The sequence below is a fragment of the Carassius auratus genome, chromosome 40, assembly GCF_003368295.1.
Source record: "Carassius auratus strain Wakin chromosome 40, ASM336829v1, whole genome shotgun sequence".
NCBI classification, from domain to species: Eukaryota; Metazoa; Chordata; class Actinopteri; order Cypriniformes; family Cyprinidae; genus Carassius; species Carassius auratus.
In genome coordinates, this window is record NC_039282.1 from 14,908,209 (window position 1) to 14,930,223 (window position 22,015).

A 22,015-nucleotide genomic window follows, 5' to 3' on the forward strand; every position below is an offset into this window, starting at 1 on the left:
TAACTACTGTTCAAAAGTTTGAGGTCAGTACCGTTTTCGAAAGAAGTCTCTCATGCTCACCAAGCCTCATATTGTGAATATAAATTTATTATAATGTAAAATAGCTGTTTTCTATTTTAGCATTTTAAAATGTAATTTATTCCTGTAATGACAAAGAGCATCACTACTACTACTACAGTATTAAGTGTCACACGATCCTTAAAGAAATCATTCTGATATGCTGATTTGGTGCTCAAAAAGGTTTTTTATAATTATTGTTAAGTTGTGCTGCTTAATGTTTTTTGTAGAAACAGTGATGCATTTTTTCAGGATTCTTTGATGAACTGAAAGTTCAAAAGAACATTATAAAAGTTTCACTGTCACATTAAATAGATTTAATGCATCCTTGCTAAATAAAAGTATCCATTTCTTTTAAAATAAAAGCAAAGCAAACTTACTGACAACAACCTTTTGAACAATAGCACATTTGTGGAGAATGATGATTGTTTGTTTGCATGTGACACTGACTTGACTTGCTGAAGCCTGAGATGCACTCTTCTAGGAACTCCAGAGTGAGGTGGGGCTCATTAGCTGCTAGCGTTTTGCTAATGGACACAATAAAAAGGGTGTTGTTGGCTGGAATGCACAAGCCAGATGTTTCCAGGAGTTGACCTTCAATCTTCAGGTTGAAGGTGCAGGTTAAGGCACAAAGGAGATTGTACGCAGCTGACCTGTTGAAGGAGTTTTTAGTTAAGAGCAAGTCATTTTCAGAAGCACTGATTTACTTTAACAAATACATCAGAAATTCAAGAGATATTAAATTTTTCGACAGGTTCTGCCTGGTTCTAACTGTAGGATGCAAGTTCAAGAGCTGTCCCAGTTGAACTAAAAGACACAACGGAGTAGTATGAGCATTTCTAACCAGTTCACCAAAACAAAGACAGAAGCCTGCAAATAAAAGGTTCATTGTCATAACAAAAACAGTGGGATGCATTAGTCCATTCACCCAAAACGATCAAGTTGTTAGGCTGAAAAACAGCCTGAGCATTGCCTAAAACTCAATCCCCCAAGATGCCAGGCCAAGTGCAATGATTCTCACCTCAGACTGGGGTCAGAGCTTCCCAGGTTGAGGAGGGCGATGTTGAGCAGGGTGCCAGGAACATCTTTGGGCCTGATCTTGGTGTGCTGGGGAATGGAGTCCGGTTGGGAGAGCTCCCAGCGTGTGCGGATGTGGATGATGGACTGAACGATGGCTTCGCACTCCTGGTGCATGAACGTGAGAGGGGTGCCCTGGTTAGCGATGGTCAGTGTGAACTGGTTCTCGTCCACCAGGCATATCTCCTCGATCTCTGAGGCATAGTATATGTCGTTCAGGAAAACGGGCTGTCCCAGGACACGCGTTCGCTCAGCAGAGGTGACCTGAACAGCTGTTGATCCCACCTAGATAGAATGGGCCCAAAAAAAAAATACAAAATAAAAATAAATCTAAAACTCTGGGATTTACACTATGTTATTATTTAAGTTATTTTAAAAACACTAATAATTTAAAACACTTAAATCTTTAGCAAAATGAATATTCATTTTTATATTGTATAATGCAATGTTGTGATGCCTAAATTAATTTGTATCGTTGGAAGATAATTATTTTTACATTTATTTATTTTATTTTAACATTATTTTACAGAGCCTAGCATATTACATGGGAAAAATAAAAAAATTTAATATATATATATATATATATATATATATCTACACACACACACACACACACGTGTGTGTGTATGTCTATCATGAACACCTGAAGAATTTGTTCCCTCATTTTAATTCAAATCAAAATAATAGAACAAATTAGTAAAACCTAGCCACAAATTCATAAAACATGGGAACAAAATCCTAATTTGTGGCCGCTATTTAACTAAACAGAGGGATTGAATTAATAAAACTTATTTTGTGATAATTCTTAATTATTGGCCAAGATAAATCTATTTTTGTTCACATGTCATATGCAAGGCTCTGTATTATTTATTTTTCATTTACTATATAAATGTATTTAGAAAGGTATAGAATGACGTGAAAATTCTAATTGGGCTTTATTATGGGTGCATCCCTGCCCAGTCTAGAAAATACTGGTATAATAAACTGCCTTCCAAATAACACTTGGGTCAAGTTTTGCACATCCATAAGCTCTTACCTTGATCGACACCTTTGTGTCCTTGTGTGCCAGTTTCAGGGCATTGTGGAACACTTTGAGGTCCTCTTCCAGGGCCAAGGTAGCTGCAGGCAGCTTCTGCTGCTCAGGTTCGATGTATTCAGCCAGACGTGCAGGCGAGTCGATAAACAGCAGCTTCTTGCTCCCCTTGAGGCCGGTCAGTAGTCGCTCGTGGTATTTGGTGTACTCTCGTACCCAGGTGTTGCAGTTGTAGATGTACACGGCAGCCACATTCTCGTAGGCAAAGTTTGGAAAGACCACAAACCACTTTGATAGAAAGTCCGTCTTGAAGCGGTTACTGGGGCCCACGTGGGTGAGGTCTACTACGATCTCGTAGTGCTTGGCATAGTACGGCTTGAGGGTCAGAAGGACGTGATAGATCAGAAGATCACCATTGATTTGTCCAGTTTTGAACCTAAAGACAAATAACTATAGTTTGAATTTGAATTTGTTTTTGCTTCTAAATACGATGCACTGTGCATATATATGCCAAAAACAATGATGCGATCGTCATTTCAAATACTTAAAACATGAGCAGTCTGTGCCAATTGCCTTAAATGGCAAACTTTTAATAGTGTAAACAAAATGGCAAGCAGTGTATCAAAAATATAACCGTTTTCTATTGATGTGACCACAGGTCAACAGCATCTCAACTGAAGACCACCAAAATAACATCAAGCGTGGGGGACAGGAAGTGATTCACAATATATCAAGCCTCATTGCTTCAGGTCGTTGCTCTTCATCTTCCAGCTCTCCCTCTCCAGAGAAGTCTCTTAGAAAGGCTCAAAATACACTTTAGTAAGTACTTATTAATTCACCAATTACCTCTAAAGCTTGTGTGTAATTAAGAGTTTGGAAAACAGTAGGCAGGAGAGCAAACTACTCATTAGTCTTTGTTAATGTTTTTATTAAAACCTCTTTTAACAAAAGATTGGAGCATTTTAAAATCCATATACACTAATTAAAATCATAGTGATTCATGTTAAATTATGTATACTACCATTCAAAAGACTGGGGTTGGTATGATTTTGTTTTTGTTTTTGAAAGAAGTTTCTTATGCTCACCAAGCCTGCATTTATTTGATTAAAAAATACAGGAAAAACGTAAAAGTAGCTAAAATAAAATGATAATAACAGGATTCCTTGATGAACATAAAGTTCAGAAGTAAGGCATTTATTTTAAATAGAAATACAAATGTCTTTACTGTCACTTACAGCCAATTTAATGAATCCTTAATTTAATAAAATCATTAACTTCTTTAAAAAGAAATCCCCAAACCCCTGAATGGTACTGTACACAAATAATGTACTTTTTTCTCTCCATTAGCCGGGCTTTTAACATTCAGTTTGAACAGACAAATTGATTGTCGCTGGAAACATATTGCATCATGCCTGGTTAAAACAGTGTAAATTTTATAAAGAATATTCAAAAGAACACATCCTGCTTAATAACTGTATTTGTCTGTTACACAGTGATAATGAACACCACAAACAAGCTGATGTACACCACACCCATGCAAGAGCATAAAGACCTCAACATTTCCTTTGCGACAACTAGTATTCCTGCAACTGGTGCCTCTGAGATCAGCTGTTTAATTGATGCGCAGCTAACATTTATAGCAGCTGCAGCTGCTGGTGGCGTCATCCTGATCCTTCTAACCTCCACCATAGTGTTGGCATGTACTGTCTCAAGCCTGAAACGTCGTCAACGGGCCCCTCGTCCATCCCAAAGCAATGCGGAGCTGGTGAGTGGAATGGGCAACTCGGGGACAGAAAGAAGAGAGTGCAGCATTGCGGATCCATGCGAAACCAGCGTTCTACTGGAGGAAGTAAAGACAGATGGCGAGAAGCCGGAGGAGGAAGAGATTCATGATGGTATCGCCACTTCTAATGCAACTAGTGATTCAGAAAGTGTCCCTACAGCCATACAGAGCTCCACCTCAAGAGATTCCTGCATAGATCCCATAAATGTGGAAAACATGCCTCTCATGGTGTAAAGTATAAGAGCTTTTTTTGTATGCTGGGCTCTGACGACTTCATTTTTTTTTTTTTTGTCTACAACAGTTCAGCTACTGCAGTAAATATATATATATATATATATATATATATATATATATATATATATATATATATATATATATATATATATATATATATATATATATATATATATTAGGGCTGGGCGATATATCTAATGATATGATCTTGTGCATCAAATCAGTAAAGCTGCTTCCGTGATCACCACTAAAATCGCCATCACCTGCTTATAATTGGAGTGGCATTTAATAGACAGAGCCGTAGATCGCTGACAAGCTACGCAAAATCGCATTCATTATCGCAGATGAATCGCCTTCCATAATGAACGCGATATTGCGTAGCTTGCCAGCGATCTATATAGCAAGCTAACAAAGCTAACAAAATTGCACAGTTGCAAGCTACCTTACAGGGTTTTTCAGAATCGTTTAACTAACTATAATTTCTCATCCTGTTAAAAGGAAGTTTCTTGTAATATTAGATGAATTTGATTGGTCAAATAGACAGTAAATAGAAAACATTTCCATTTTTACAGATTAAGTCAATGCAGTTCTCTTATCTCAATCAGCTCCTGTTTAGTGAGGATGACAAGGACAATAACTTTATGAAATATCTGTGAACATTTGTTTATATTGTGAAATTACTATCTTACATCAGCATTGTCTCACATTTTGGCTATTTGTTGACAAGGAGCAGCATATACCCAGTAATAGAAGAGCACATTCACTCGCTGTAACTGAAAGTCAAATAGATCTCTACGCTTTGTGCACAACTAACAGACCACAACATGCACTTCAAGCTGGTGTGTTTGTGTAATTTCTACTGTAATTTCCACTACAGTTACTGAACCGCATTGCAAAAATAAATGACTGTTTTTCAAGCATGTATCTGTCATTGGTCGGTCAAACAGTTTGGATGAAACAACCTATGATTGGCTTACTTGTATTTAAATCTGAATATCAAGAGATCACGCACTTCAGCTTTAAAATGGGAAAAGCAGTACCATTCTGCATTCCACATCTTATAACAATGAGCAGGTTTTCTCTTCAAGAACACTGACATCTCTTTGAAAAATAAAATGAAATACTAATGCTTAAAATGTTTGTCCTGTTTATCATTTAAAATCGGATGTTGAAATTTTGTTGCATGCTTTGCCAAACTCACTGCAGAAATGCTTCTGGTAAGGTCGCTGCCAGATTTTGCTTCAGAAGGTGGTTGAAAAGAGGGTGTTCAGTTATAGGAACTTTCCAAAATTACAAATAAGAGGCATGAGATCATTTCCTTTCACATGACTTTTGACCTACAAGACCTAGAATCCTTACACTTACAGATATATTTGAACACAATTATTAACTGTAGCTTTCAGAAAATTAACAGCATTGCTTTAAAATATACCTTGAAAAGTAGCCTCATATCCTAGAACACAGTTTAGATAGAAAAAAAAGTACTTCTGTTTTTCTTACTCCGTTACCACAGATTCTTTCCTCAGTAAAAAAAAAAAAAAAAAAAAAAAAAAAACAGCTATTAGCAAAACCGAATGCAGCCATTTCACAGCTTCACTTCCTGTCAAGTGAAGCGAAGGTTCCGTATTCATCACTATATACTTCAGTTCAACAAATGCTTCAGAGGATGCCTGAGTAAGTAAATATTCTGCAGTTTTGTCTAGCATAAACCAATAATTATGCTATTTAATACAGCGCAGCAAAACTTTTAAGTCATGTTTTTTTCAAGTAACAACATAACACTACAAACTAGAGGAGAAAACAGTCTGTCAGAAACGAATTGTCCAATACTGACTGCTAAATAAATGAAAACCTACTTTTTTTTTATTGTCAATCTATGCTACGAGAATTTGTAACATTTGTAAACATTAGTTGCATTTTGTAGTAGTTATATTTAAAATATAAATGTAAAAGTTTTAATCTGAACATACTGCATGTGGCCTATAAGTACTTTGTAGGGAGAAAAAAAACGGTCTGTTGAGTCTCATTTGCAAAAATGTCTCTTTTTGGCAAGGTTCTCAAAGGACACCATGAAGATTACTCTTTACACACTTGTCTTCCTCTTTTCTCTACCATGGAGTCTAAACGGCCATTTAACAACCAGCCTTAAGAATACTGAGGTAACAAACACAGCAGAAAATACATCAAGGCAGAGGGACTACACGATTGATTCTGGAACAAAAAACGTGGTTTCACTTTCAAGAAGCGTTCAGATGCAACACATCACGAGTCAGCCAGAGCAGCAAGGTATCAGGCTGAGGGCAACAAATGGTGAAGACGAGACATCAAGGACAAAGAGGAATGTAAATGATGATACACACAACTTGACTACTGCGTCAACACAACTTGACGAGAAAATTCTACCAAAGGGACTACTAAAACCAATAGAAAGTTCCCACAGACCACATACTATATATCTTTCGCAGACAGAGAATGCTACACAATTTAATGTCTCTACTAAACCACCCAATGTCACAAGGGCAGATGTTTCACCAAAAGAAAAGACAAGCAGTGGTCTTTCTGAGACACAGAATGGCACACAGGAAACACCTACTTCTCTTTTCTCTGGACTCTATGATGTGCAAGCAAATAAAAAAGTTACGGAAAGCGTCAAAAACAATACAAGTAAAGATCTTCAAACAGTCCAGCCCCTGATGAAAACTACATACCAACCAAGCCCAGTGACTCATCCCCACACTTCTGCTATAACAACTGTGTCAGATTTCAATGGGACAGTAAGCAACAGTGGTGTAAAAACCACAGAGAGGAAAGTCACAGATAAGTGGACAAGTACTCAAGAACCTGAGCCTGAGACTTCATCTGTGACTAAGCCAACAAAGATGTTGACCACCACTAAAAAGGCCACCACAAAGCGAAGTCCACCTCCATCAAAAGACAAACAGCAAGCGAACCCAGGTCCTGCTGTAGCAGCCGTGATTGGCACCACGTTTGTTTTGATGTTCATAGCCATAATCTTTATCTTGATAAGGAAACGTAAAATACAACAAAGGCAGCTTGAAAATCCTGAGTGGGCCGGACCATCACCATTTCTGGATGGCGATGTTCAACCGAACTTGCCAAACGTGGATGAATCTGAGACCATCAATAGACAAGGCTTCAACCAGATGTCCATTTCCAGATACCTCTCTCAACGGCTCTCGAAACACCTGACATTGGGGAGGAACACAAGTGAGGAAGTTCTCATGGGGGACATCCTGCAAGGAAGCACGTTTGGCAGAAAAAATCCGGATGAGGTCCAAACCCCTAATGGGAAACCGACAACTAAAGGCTCAACTGAGAGAAAAGATAACAAAATCCAGGAAGTTCAAGCATCTGTGGACTCTTCTGACTCCAAAACACCTGTGCCAGGAAGTGCACACGAACCTGTGACGGAGAACAAAGAATCCAAGCAGACTGATGACCTCACTCCATCTTTGTCTTCTGGACCGCGTACTGTAATTAAACTTCCTCCACCTTTAGTGTCTATAGATCTTGATTCACTTTCAGAAGACGCAGCTCCTTTGCAAACATCAGATGGTGGCACTGTTCCACCTGCTCCACCTCTGCCCTAATCTCATGAGAAATCTAAAAACCACTAAAAAAGACAAACACCACACTCATATTTGCTTTCTAAAAGTCCAACAAAGTATGCAAACACAACTGCATGCAACCTTGACTTATAGAAACATTTTTAAAAAAGGACATAAGAAGTCGTGTTTTTTTTTTTAATTAGCCAATAGGCTTTAATTATTATGTTAATCATGATTTGCTCCTTCTCAACAATCTTGAGAGAACCTGATTGGACAAAAAGCTGTGCAGTCCAGAATGAATCATGCATATTCTTGGTCGGGGTGTGCAATCCTGCTCCTGAAGGGCCAATGTCCTGCAGAAATTAGCTTCAAACAGCTCAAACACACTTTCCCGGAAGTTTCTAGTGAGTCTAAAGACCTTGATCAACTGCTTCACGTGTGTTTAATTAAGAGATTCATTGTGCAGGACAGTGGTTCTCCAGGAACAAGTTTGGACACCACTCTTTTTGGTCAATTTTCATAGAGGACAGAGCCTGTACATTTTAAAACTGCATATCTGCTTAAGGTTAGTTTAAGTGCACCAGCATATAGCGGTTTCGAAGCCAATAACTAAAAAATACAAAGCAATTTTGATTTTGTTCGGTCTTTAAAATGTCAATGCAACTAATTTATGTACTTTAATAAGCAACATCTATAAGCTAAATATATGGCTAGCTCAGGCATAAAAAACACAGAATGTCCAGTCTTTAGCTGCTTTTCCATCGAAATTACCTGGAACAATATGTCCAAGGAATTATTTTTCCCAGGAACTTTTTTCCCCCAGATCTGTTGCTGTCTGCATTTCCATTGCAGTCTAAAGTACAGAGAAGATTAGGCAAATAGTCTGGTGATTTATGTCTGTGTGCATTTCTAAATAGATTACCTGTTAGATTTACCCAAATCTAACTCTATTTATATCCTGGTTCCTGCTGTGGAAACACAACGAGTACCGGCCAAAGGTCCCTAGTTCCTGGGGAAAGTTCCTGCGGTGGAAATGTGGCTTTTATTCTCATGCACTTGTTTCATGCATTTGTTCTAATACATTTGAGGAATGTAGCCACAATACCCAGTTTGTAAATGAATTACTGCATTGCTATAGCCACTGGGAGCATGTGTGAGCTTCAAACTGAGAGGAACTGTCAGACAAACAGACCCAATATAGAGGTGGAATTATGATATCACTTTCTAGGCAAAGACCCGGAAGTTAGCATTTTAGCACTTCCGGTTCAATCATCCCAGAGTCAATGTTTTTTTTAATTTTTTTATGGGATTTTGGTTAAATAATGTCCAAGACTTTACAGACTTTCACGTTTTATTATATGACATAAAACACACCAGTTAGCCCCACTCGTGATTTTTTAAACTGTTCCGTTTCTTGAAAGAGACTGTTGCTAGCAAGTTGCTAAATGGGACTACAGGCGCTGGCGGAGACATTTAACGTCATCACGCAGAACAGTTTCTCTATTTTCCAGTTTTCCAATGTGTAATAGAATTAATTGTAGAATAACCAATTAATAGTTTCCCGCATTTTTATATTGTTGGTCGACAATGTTTTCTTTTTTATTTGCCCTGAAATGCAACAAAAGTCTTCAAATGGAAGATGCTTGTTTAATCGCTTTCCTACTGATGAAGAGACTCAGGTTCGTAAGGTAAACTATTACGATTATTCCATGTAAACACCACATTTACTGGCTTAGTCATGGTGAAAGTGAAACTTTAACGATGCATAGTGCTTAAAGCCAGGTCAAATTTAAATGTTTACAGCCACATGAACCTGTTACAGAGCAAATAGATTGAGGATTCTCTAGAAGCAAGGAAAGCTGAAACGTGGTACTTTATTCACAAATATAATTTGAATCTTACCCTTTCCAAAATCAATAAATTCAATTCAAGTTTATTTATATAGTGTTTTTTACAATACAAATCATTGAAAGGCATTGTTTTCTACAATATATAGTAGTAGCTTAAAAAGCTGCTCACTCTGCTGTTAATAGATTAAAAGCAATAGAATTTTATTGAATAGTTCGTGGAGACACGTTTTTAATTAAAAGGTTCATGTTGCATGGATTAAAACTTATATACAGAGTAAATCCTTTTCACTGAACACTTAAATTTTTTTTATACATTTGTGAGAAGTATGGTGGTGGTTGTGGTGACTGCGAAGACGAGCGACCATGGAGGTGTAGTTCGTTTATAGCCTAAAGAGCTGTTCACACCAAGCAAGATAACTATAAAGATAACGATAAAGATGTAGTTCTAAAAATCGTTCTCAATATTAAAGAATAGCGGAGTCCACACCACAACTATAACGATAAAGGCACAGAGAAACGATATCGTTGGAATCACTTTCAGAGCGATTTTTTTTTCTGATGAACGATAAAAACATTGCCAACCAATCAGAATCAATCCTGCTGTAATGAGCTCGTGAATTTAAAGCAGCAGACGCGCGTCCGCTTGGAATATACAAACAATAATGTTCGCTGGTGTGGACGCTAATATCGTTATCTTTATAGTTATCTTTATAGCTATCGTTCTTGGGGTGATAACTTGGTTTAGGTGCATTTATTTAGGCTTCAAAATCTATCAGTTATATAAGCTTGTGAAGATTATCTTGATGGACAATATATGTAAGTTTCATTAACTATGGTTGAACAGAGTTTATTTTTTTGCGATAATCCAAAAGCCTATGGGAAAATCCTATTAGGCTTTTTATTGAGGGATCCAGTGTCATGCTAACAGCGATCTGCCTACAAAGTGACATCATCGTGCCCCCACTCTATTGCAGCTCACTCTAAAAATAAAGTGTTGCAACAACACAGTCTTGCATCCTTCTTCCTTCAGCTATAAAACAAAAATGGTAAACGTGAGTGGCAGATCTGTATGTTAATATTTTATGCTAATATTAGAATTCTATGTTAATATACAAACAGATACTCATTACACATTTACACTTCTAAATTAATGATTCACAAACTTCAGTGGAAATATGCTGTTTAAACTTTCATTTACATTAAAATCATATTTAGTCTTCAATGAATGATTTGAGGAACCTTCAACTGAAAATGATTATTCAACTGGTTCTCGGTTTCCAACCCTAGCACACTCTTTCTAGGGATCACCAAAACTGATGTATTACTACTGAGAAATGTATGAAGTTAGCACAAGTAGTATACTGTGCTTCTTCTGCAGAGATGAATGCAGGGCCTGCACACCACCTGCAGCAGAAGTGAAAGAGGAAATAGCTGAGTCAAATTGGGAAACAGACCACAAGACTATTTCGACTTATCTTTAACAAAACTCACTTTATTCGTTGGGATTGAGTCAGAGTTCAGTGGTTAAATGAGCGCTTACCTTTAAACTACTAGTTTGTGGGATGCCACCAAAAACATTATCATCATCCAATTCAAACACCATACATTGGTAAAGCTACAGAACTTTTTTTGTTAGGGTTATGATAAGGTTTTTATTTTCTGACAACATCCAGTCTAAACTGGTACTATTCACTGCTGCAGGCTTTCTAACTGAATACTCAAACCCTCACAACACTTCAATGTGCTGCTATGCAGCTGTTCACACATTCGATTGGTGTTGCTATGCTGCTTCGCTCCACGGCTAAATTCATACCTCATTGGTTCTCATATTGTGCACTTGCATATTCAGAACACTAGGGGGAAACAGGTGGGAGTCAAATGGACAGATCACAGTAACACAGACCATCCCATCTTTATATCTATAGATGTATAGCTACATAGACAAAGAGTTGTAATGATACTACATCAAACAGAGTAGATTTCATATAAAATACTCTAAACTAACTACACTATAGGGGATACATCAACAAGATGAATGAAATTAACCTGAGAATTAACTCGGACCAATTCTGAAATCCTCAGGAATGATATTTAAAAACCTCAATCTAGAGCAAAACAGCAAAAACAGCTGGCACCTAAATGGCACCTATTTTAAACCACGTCGCCCTGTGTACTGCATTTAGCTGTGTCACACACGTATTAATCCAGCATCAGACGTTACCGTCGCAATGGAGTTGGTGTTCATTCATCAAAGCATTTGGCTGTGTGAGTAATGGGATATTTAAATACAGCATGTACACAGACCATAACATGTTAAAGGAGAACAAAATGTGCAAGTATGGGAGAGACTGAGAGAGAAAAATCAGGGAGGTGATTTGTTAGTGTGTGCAGATCTGGAATATAAAACACTGAAGTCAGCATCCACCCCCCGCCCCCCAACTCATCAGCAGCAGTATGGGTCGACTCTGTACTGCAATTTGCCACCTCCCCGTTCCCCACCATCCGATGATCATTTCATCTCCCTCCCTTGGTCCCTCCTTTCTCTCTCGACCTCCTCTCACAGACAACCCTGATGGAAGTGCTGCAAGCAGGCAGCCAAAACTAGCTGAGGCTACCCACGGGTGCAAACGCTTGGCATGACCATGCCTGGAAGAACGGAAAGGCAGGGAAATGGCTAAGAGAGGCTCTAAACCAAAAGTAACTATCGGCTGTCAGTGAGAGGAAAATGAGGGGGTAGGGTAGTAGAAGGAGGAGCGAGAGCAAGAGCAAATGCAGACAGATGCATGAGACAGTGAAAACAAAACGTGGACCCTGCTATCACACACGACTGGGAAAACATAAGACACCAAAAAAGGGGGAACAGCAAGAGAAGTCAGAACGGACATAACGACATGTTCACAAAGTAATGGAAAGGTAAGTAATACATGCCATTTAGACAAGAATAAGGAGCATTTAAATCACACAATTAGGTTTACCAAATATGCTCAATCATAAATTCCAGATAGATGTTAGGTCACAGCGAGTCTGCAGTAGAGCGTTTTTACTCTTATTATAAAAACAGGGACACCTTAATGAGAGCAGAAGATGCTTTTGCCCATAGAAATTTCTGGCATGTGCACACCCTTGTTAGACTGTTCCGGCAAACACTGAACTTTAGATTGTTCTAATGGAATTACTAATGGATTTACTAAGGTAATACTAATGATACGGCTTTAATATGGTATATCATATTTCCTGCATACTGACGTGGCAACCCAAAACACGTAGCTTTCTAGAACAGAGCGTGATTTGTGCACACGCACAGAGGTACCTGTGCAACACTGTCTGCATCTGCCCCAAAAGTGAGTGAGTGGGGGTTCAGGATGTAGCCACTGCTTCCAAGGCTAAATGCTAACATCTCACCACTGCAGCATGGCAGGGAAGCTCCTGGCAAAGGCTCAAACTATTAGCACAGACCCACTAAGAAAAAGAGAAATGATCTGCTCAGTATGGTTGGTAACAGTAAGGCCTGTTGTTAACTGTGCAATGGACAGAGAATGCTCAATAAATGAAAATGTCCTTATGTCAAGCTGTCCATACCTTGTTGATGCGATATACTGGGTGAATCAGTAGTGTGAGAAGAATCATCAAAATAAAGGGAGACATTAAGGTTTTTGAGTTTTTGAAAAGGCTTCTTATTTCCCAAAAAATAATGTGTAATGGGTATGTCCTCCAAAAGTGGGGTGGGGGTTGAGAATGAGGTAAGGGTGGTTTATCTCCTAAAGAGTTCAAATTATTGCTACATCTCTCTGAGAACCTTTATAAGACCTTGCTATAATTATGATAAGAATGACAGAAACATTAGAACAATACGTAGGGTACACTGCAAAATGGTAAATGATTATCATACGTTTAAGATTTGTAAAAATTCCCTGAAAAGATTAACTGACTTGTTTTATACAGTAATTATTAGGAGGGCAGAGTCCCAACTCGAACTGGAAGTCTACCCTTCAACTAATCTCCATGATAAAGCTTTGGTGTATCTAAATAGCTTGGATGCTAATACATTTTCCTTTAATATAAGCAAACCTAAAGAACAAGTTTATGACAAGTTTTCCTTTTTGCAGGACAGTCCACACCACACCTACCTCCATGCCGACTAACCTGTTGCTCCTTCTTCTGTTCGGGGTGCGTGTGCTGGCCATTTGCCCACCAATTTGCAGCTGTAGCAGAGGCCATAGAGTGGTGGACTGCTCTGCACGAGGGTTAGCTATACTTCCTGATAGCCTGCAGCACAACATTCATTTCCTCAACTTGTCACATAACCGACTCAAAGATCTTGACGAACTCCTCAACCATTTTGACCACTTAAGAACTCTGGACATCTCCTATAATCATCTGCACCACCTTCCTGTTGGTCTGCCAAGAGCACTTTGGGATATACGTGCCTCTGGAAACTACATCCGTCAATTAGAGAAGAACGATACGGCCTACCACTGGAACCTTCAGAAACTGGACTTGTCACATAACTTGCTGGAACGTGTGGTCTTTATTAACAATACGTTGTCTAATCTCCAAGCTCTCAACCTTAGTCATAACAAATTCTGGACTGTCCCAACGAACATGCCCCACAATTTGGATACGGTGGACCTCTCTCACAACTACTTGCTGCAGATCTTGCCTGGTTCGCTGGATCGCCTCCCCAGGCTCGCGAGATTCTACCTGCATGCTAATCGTTTTAACTCATTAAGCGATGGTGTCTTCAGTCGACTATATGGACTGCAGCTACTCACACTTGGAGACAACCCTTGGGCTTGCGAGGACGAGGAGAATATAAACCATATGCTGACTTGGATGCAACAGACCCCTGCAAAAATCTTGGGCTGTCCCTGCTACACCAGGCCCACATGTGGAGAAGCTCACCTGGCCACTAGAAGAACCTGGCACTCAGCCGCATTCACAGAGCCGCCGCTGGGTGCCGACGCTCGTCATCCTGGCCACCGAGCACCAATGCAGGCAGTTACATCTGGGTACCTGTCCAAGTCAGCTCAGTTGAATGTTGGTCAATATCCAAGTACTGTTAATACCTCTGGGCCAGGTGAGCAGATACTGATTGGGGGTGGAGGACTTCTCACTTCAACTCCATATAGCCTGTCCACGCAGTCAAGCACAACAATCCGAACACGCAGCACCAAAAAGGTCCTTCCAGACATAGCTCGCAGCACAAGTCGTCAAATCCACATATGCAGCTTTGAAACCACCATTTTGGGCCTTTTATGTCAAGTTCTTATCGTCAGTGCTTGGTGATTCTGCATAATCTCTTGAACTAGACCTGCTGCCTTGAGCATGAAAACAAAAAAAACACTAAGAATGAAAAACGAGAGACTTATCTCTTAGGTTTCCATTTTCATTTTGTTGTGGCTACCTTCTTGAGTATTTTTCAATATTTGCAATCTCTGCCTGCTTCCAATAAACCTACCATCTTCTAAATAATGTGACGGAGTACTGTATGGCTACACATATCAACATCTAGACACATATACAAGTACACTACAATTAGCAGTTACTTAATGTGGAAAATTGAATGTTCTTTCCAGTGTTATGCTTGAGCATTGACATTCATTGTTTAAATTGTGTAATAAACTAAACACTTTAATTGCGATGCTGATGTGTTCTATGAGTAGTCTCATAACTGTTGAAAATAAGAAAACAATTGGAAAATCCATGGTGTTTTACTACAACTATATAAAATAAAATCAACAGGCCATACAGAGAGACTGGAAAATGCCAAATACTTAAACACAACAAACCAGAGCTGATAGTCCATGTTTAAACTAAATGGAACATGAACATATACACATACATGTATATTAGGTATGCACGATATATCAGCCACCAAATCGATATTGGCCGATAAATGTTAATTTTTCTGTTATTGTTATCGAACCGATAAGAGAATTTGGCCGATATCTTAGAGCAGATAAATAATGTATTATTTACTGCTGAGACACTTCAGATGAACACTGTTCACCATGATGCAGCCGCGACGCTACCATTATTTTAGGTCTGGGCCCACCCATTTTGGCCCAGGCCTATGAGTAGTGAGTAATTTTCATTCTAGCGGTTCATCCAATAAGCAGCCCGAGGAAAGCTTTGAGTGAAAGCTTCCCAGCCAATCAGCTGCTTCTACCCCATTGCTGGACTGTCACCAGCAATTGAACCAACGAAATTAATGATATCCGCCGATGTCATTCATTCAAGACAGACACAGACAGTTTTGCTAATATGAAACGTAAAACAAAAACAAAACAAAGCAGCTTATTTTATTTTAAATTCAGCAAGAAATGCTCCGAGGAACAGCAGGAGGAAACTCCTGCAATTTTAAGTTGCAACTTACCATCCTGCTCGGCCGCCCTCACATTCTTGCGGTGTTCAGCACAAAACCCCATTGTCTCCTGCTGTAACAAGCCCCAAGTCCCACACGCAAGTTTAAACTACAAGAGAAATAATTTTGTATTGTTTTTCTGCTGTTTGTGTTAAGCAGCTGTGTCAGATTCAATTCTGCTGTTATTTCAGGTCGATATCGTTCTTTTGTCATTCTGAATTTATAAGAAACAGTTAAATAATTTAGGACAGTTCCCTGCCCGCCGTGTTGGGTAAATAAATGGAGAGAAACAGAACCTCCAAAGATATAATTCCATTTCAGTCTTTTTGTGTATTGACTGTTCAAAAGAGATAAATGAAGTTAGCTTACTGCCAACAATTAAGGTGTATTTCTTTGTCCGCTTCAGCACTGTGCTGAGGACAGCGATACAAGTTGCTGTCCTCAGTGCCACAGAAAAGAACTGGAACGTAGATGAAGGGAAATCCCTCGTATATCACTGGAAACACTTAAAAAAATGAAGATACAGTGAACTGCAACATGTGCAGGGCAAGTCTGTCATATTATAATGAGATTATTAGCTACTGTAAAATAATGTAGTGCATTGTTAAGAGAACGGCGCATCCACAACAGATCCACACGATTAGCACAGTTAAGTTCACTTGTGCATTTACAGTCTTACGGTTTGTACAATTGTACGTTGTAATATTGTGTTTATTTTATGCATGTAAGTCAGATTTTTCTCATACAGAATGCGTTTGGTTAAGCTATAGCTTATAGAGGGTTAATAGAGTGCTTCAGTTTGCTGGTGATCATCTTTAGCTCAGAGCACACAGCTCAAACAGCAGCTTACAACATTAATAACTATGATTGTGATTGTCATATATATAACATTATCAAAACACTATTATAATAAAACGTTATGAATTTATTTGGTTTGGTTTCCATTTTTCAGTGCGTTGTTGCAGGAAGAGCCAAGAGCACATCTACAACAGAAGGTACACATTCTGATTTGCACGTAACTTAGTTCGAGTTCACGTGTGCATTTGGTCTTTTTGTACATATATAAGTTGTAATATTATATTTATGTTGTATAAATATCTGAATATATTATGCGTTTCCCTGTGTTAAATAAGATGGCAGCACTTCAGTTTACCAGTGTTCATTCAGCTCTTCAGCTTCAGCACACGCAGCTTGAACAGCTTCAGCACAACATTAATAAGTTACTATAGACGGTTTCAACGGCATTAACATAAACAAACGTTAATGCACGTGAGCGCTTTTGTGGACCTAACTTAACTTCCGGTAGACTCCAAATAGAATCAATAACAACAGCCAAGTCCCTCTAGAGTAGATATTTTTTGATAACAAACAAAATGTGTTTTCTGTGTGGATCAGGCGGACTTAATGAAAATGCTTATTCATTATTTGCCAGCAGGAGATGTTTTAAAGCATAGACATAAAGCGCGAGAAATAGAGGTTTCCCCAGTAACAGCTGTAAACAAAGCAGAGCTGGTACGCTCACACGCTGCTTTATCACGCATATAACATGCAAGTCTTCTTTCAGAAATACAGCGATATAAAAACACCCGTGCCTCGTTTTGATATTTAAACATAAATGTAAGGAATTATTATTATTAAACGTGCAGTACGTTACGTAACGTTACGTTACTCGTGTTTATTTAACGAAGCCTTTTTGAAAATCGATCAGTTTTAAGATTGTTGCGAGTCTCCAAAAATAAATAAATGTATGGGAAACACATCCCGCAGCACAGCCACCTGAGCCCAACTTCAGTCTACTCATCACCTTGACTTTAACTGCGTTTGTAGAAGGCACCGCAGCCAGACCGATGTACACAACACAGACCGGAAGTTAACTTAGGTCCAGGCGCGTGCGCCCGATCAAACCGTCTATAATTGGGAATGTCATTAACATAATATTATAAAGAGAATATTATGTAATAAAAAGGTTGTAAATTATTTGGGTTTATTTGCCGTGTTTCAGCGTGTTGTGAAAGGAAGAGCCAAGAGCATGTCCACGACACATCTGACTGTTCAGGGGTTTATATCGTGGGTGCATTGCAATATTGGAAATAGGCTACTTCTGTTTTAAACCATGAAGGCGTTCACGTTTTGTCCTGCTCCCAACCGCAAAAGCCAACATAAAAGTAATCTATATCGATTTTTTCCAGAACATCAAATTAATTTACACGCTCCCGGGTAAAATATTAGAGTAGATTCTCACTTAATCACCCCTGATTGGCCATTGCGATCCAGAAATCAACAGCTGAGTCTGTTATTAGCCACATTGCGCAACCCTTTAAATACATGTTAGTCTCGTTCTTGTGAACCCTATCTTGTGTCTCATCTCAGATTTTTGCCTTTCACTTTGGTGTTGCTTAAATCTGCTTCAAAATGTGTTTACACTTATGTTTGATTATAATCTGGCCTGTCATGCCAGCCCATTTATTATTATTATTATTATTATTATTATTATTCTGTTCTCTAATTAAATTTTCATAACCAGGTGTTTTTGTTTTAAGCATTAATCTCACAAAATGTTTATACATTTATTACAAGCAATTGTATAACGCTTTAATTTTACATTTTAAAAAGTTTCAAAAGTTTGCTTAAATGGGTTGTTGCATGACATGACGTTTTTCACTGTCACAATATAAAAAACTTTCGTTTAAAAAAATTTTGTTTAAAATGTTTTTGTCTTACATGGAACCATTGTCTTAAAAACGTATTTATTATTAGATTTATTTTTTTTATTTTATTTGTATTTTTTTAAGCTAAATCTCAAAATTGTAATATGGTGTGTCTCAAGGATGTTCAATAAATTACAACTTTTATCAATTTAAAAGAAAAGCATACAATTGTTAATAAAAATACCTCAGAAATAGTTGTAAAATATTTTTTAATCCATATATTTCTAAAAGTATATGAAATTAATACATTATGACACTAAAATCTGTCATCTGATGTGACACCATATCCTGTTATTAAACTCTATAGGCAATTTTAATTAGTTGAAGGACCAGGAATATTGTTTTACAAAAAAGCTTTTTTTTTTTTTTTTTGTCAACTAACCAAATCTTTTTTCCCATCTATATCTTGAAAGACATCTGTAATATCGTTTGCTATAAAGAACACATAAAACATTTAATAAATGTGCATTCTGGCTTCCCACACATTACAATAACAACGATGAGGAGAGAAAAAAAAAAAAAAAAAAAGGAGTGGACGAACCATGCACACTTGTTCAATACGAATGCCATATTCTGGAATATGAGCTGTCATTTATTCCGTCATCACCCGGATGCTGATGCAGTGCACACACAGTTGAGACCGAGCACATACTGATATAAGTGTTTAAACTAAACTCACTTTAGCTTTGCCTGTTTAAACATTTAAGTGCCCAAAAAACACAAGCTTGTGCACAGTGAGATGATCTGTGCATATGCTCATCTGAAGCATACCAACCCATGCCTCAGAACGCATGTAAATATTAAGCTCTCTCTAAAGTATTGTGTATATACTTACCTCTTAGTAAGTATCCTATAGCAGACAAAGCCTCATATTTGAACTGACACATACACTCAGAATTACGTCAATAGTACCCGTCTAGTAATCATTCTCAATGTTTTAAATGAATGTTAACGGTTGAGAAAGAAATCTGATGTATAACGTTATTCTGGATCCGTGCGGTCAGATTTAAAGGCACAGCAGCCTATAAATACGTGCTGCTGAATGTCACTGATGTTAATCAATCAACGAAATAGCTAGTACAAAGATTAATCTAAATTTAATTCATACAGTACTTCATACTTTGCAGTGTTATTTTATACTTCATTATACAATTTCTGTACCTGAATACTACTGTTTATTTTATCTATGCTTGTAAACTATGTATTTCTTTCTTTTTTTTTTTTTTTTTACTGATTGTTCACTTGCCTTTAATAATGTTTGAACTCTCTCAGACTATAGTTTTTACTGTAGAATATGAAGTAAATAATGTTTCTGGAAAGCAAAGTAAAATGGTATAAAATTAGTGTCATTAATTTCTTTTTGTTTGTATGTTCACACTGATGTTATAGTGACATCTGAATGGAAGAGACATTATAAATGCATTCAGTTCTATCCTCCAATGACAACAAACTCCGCCTCTTGCAAGGGTGCTGGTTTAATGTGTAATAGTCAAATAAAATGCATAATTTCTCACTGGGTTTCACACAGGCATCCTTCAAGAGCACTGAGACACACAGACAACGATCATCCATTTCAAACGGTAAATAATGTTTTTCAGGATGATGAGTCTTATTTCTAAAATATCTTATTTATAAAAAAATAAAAAACATTACTATTAGGGGTGTGCAGCAAAATATAGATATACATTTATTTATTTATGATTATAACATTTATTTAAATAGCCTACCTTTAATCAGTCGCAGTTGATACCCTTGTATAAGCAGTACCACACAAGTTCGAGTCCCAGATCGGAGACCTTTTGTGATCCGATAAATAATTATTTAAATGTATTTTAATTAAAACAGTAAGGATTCCTACGCATTTTGGAAATATGGAAATTGATTTAAGTAATGTCTAGGAAATGTGTTTTATTTGCGCTTATTTCATTCATAGAGTTTACACTCATTTACTTTACACTCGATATTGTGTAGTGAGGTTTATGTAAAATAACATGCTTTCCTCTGGCTTACGGTTTCCTGCACAGTCTGGAAAAGTATGCAATTTCACTTAAGCCTTAGTAATTTGCAGGTCTGAAAAAGTAAGGTAAAAAGATAACAGAGTATGGAAAAATATTCAGTGTTCTAAACTATAAAATTAATGACTTCAAAAAAATCTATTTATTATACAAGCAGAGAGATTTCATGACAAATGTTAAAGGGGTCATCTGATGCGATTTCAATTTTTCCTTTGTCTTTGAAGTGTTACAAGCTCTGGTGCATAAAGAAGATCTGTAAAGTTGCAAAGAATAAAGTCTCAAATCTGTAACTGCAGTTAGTGTTGAAGCAGCCATGTCAGGGAGATGCTGTGTGTATCCAGGCAAAAGCAAAAGGACTTTTTTATGCACGACCGTTTCATGAACCTGAGAGAGGAGGTCATTCTGACTTTGCTACGACAATTAGGCGCTTCTGAATCAGCTACTGGAAGTATATTTTGTTTTTAAAGAATTTGCTATTGAATGTTCAAATCTAGAGTTTTGGGTGTCTCTCTCTTTCTCACACACACACACACAAAAACATACACACAGAATGTGTGTGTGTGTGTGTGTGTGTGAGTGAGAGAGAGAGAGAGAGAGAGAGAGAGAGAGAGAGAGAGAGAGAGATAGAGAGAGAGAGACAGTCACACAGTGGAGTCAGCCGTCTTAACTGTCCGTGGCTTGTGTACTGCAAACACATAGGAGCTTCATATCACTGTGTCTGTCATGCGACTCTGTTCCTCTTTCGGCTTGAACTGATGGAAAATTAAGGACATTATTAATGGTCTTTACATTTATTTTGAAAGATTTTGAAAGATTATGGAAATGGACGTTACATTTCCGCCGAATGCTTGCGGTGTTAAGCCAATCACAATGCACAGAGTCAGTTGGCTAATCAGAGCAGACTGTGCTTGTTAGAAGGAGGGACTTTGTAGAAAACAACACGTTTGAGAGAGGCAGGGTATAGAGAACTTACAATAATGTACAGTATTTGAAAAATAATGTTTTTGCACATTAAAGAATGTCAACATATTCTGTTACACCAAATACACAAAATAATGATCTTTAAAAAAAGCATCATATGACCCCTTTAAGTGACCATTTAAACACTACTGACTTAATTCAAGGCGCACATTTTCATTACACAGAACTCTTTAAGTGAGTCTTTTATTAAACTTCATTAAACAGATGTCCATGTGCCAAACTAGCAAAAGATAAATAAGCAAACATGTAGGCTTAGTAGAAGATGTATCTATATCGAAGTTGATTATAGCCTACTTTTGAAAGAGAGCTGGTTTGATTTTTGAGAGACGGAGACGCACAGAGAC

General features: G+C 37.7%; 2 protein-coding genes across 5 annotated transcripts in view; one reads left to right on the plus strand and one right to left on the minus strand.

Moving 5' to 3' along the window:
- The window catches only part of LOC113058674 (neurofibromin-like), a 69,542-nt gene that overhangs the window by 16,018 nt on the left and 31,509 nt on the right, over positions 1-22,015 (minus strand). For all 3 annotated transcript variants that reach the window (XM_026226802.1, XM_026226803.1, XM_026226801.1), the window contains 3 exons: positions 2,171-2,603; positions 1,079-1,419; positions 508-710 (listed from right to left, as the gene is read on the minus strand). In XM_026226802.1, coding sequence (XP_026082587.1) covers positions 508-710; positions 1,079-1,419; positions 2,171-2,603 — 977 coding nt within the window. The remainder of the gene's footprint in view (positions 1-507; positions 711-1,078; positions 1,420-2,170; positions 2,604-22,015) is intronic.
- LOC113058675 (oligodendrocyte-myelin glycoprotein-like) lies at positions 5,781-15,244 on the plus strand. Of its 2 annotated transcripts, XM_026226805.1 has the most exons (3): positions 5,781-5,858; positions 6,238-12,516; positions 13,710-15,244. In XM_026226805.1, the coding sequence occupies exons 2-3, from the start codon at positions 12,509-12,511 to the stop codon at positions 14,887-14,889; spliced, it is 1,188 nt and encodes a 395-aa protein (XP_026082590.1). In that variant the 5' UTR covers positions 5,781-5,858; positions 6,238-12,508; the 3' UTR covers positions 14,890-15,244. The 2 variants fall into 2 exon arrangements, with proteins under 2 accessions (XP_026082590.1, XP_026082589.1); XM_026226804.1 differs by lacking the exon at positions 13,710-15,244 and having other exon boundaries at positions 5,787-5,858; positions 6,238-10,606.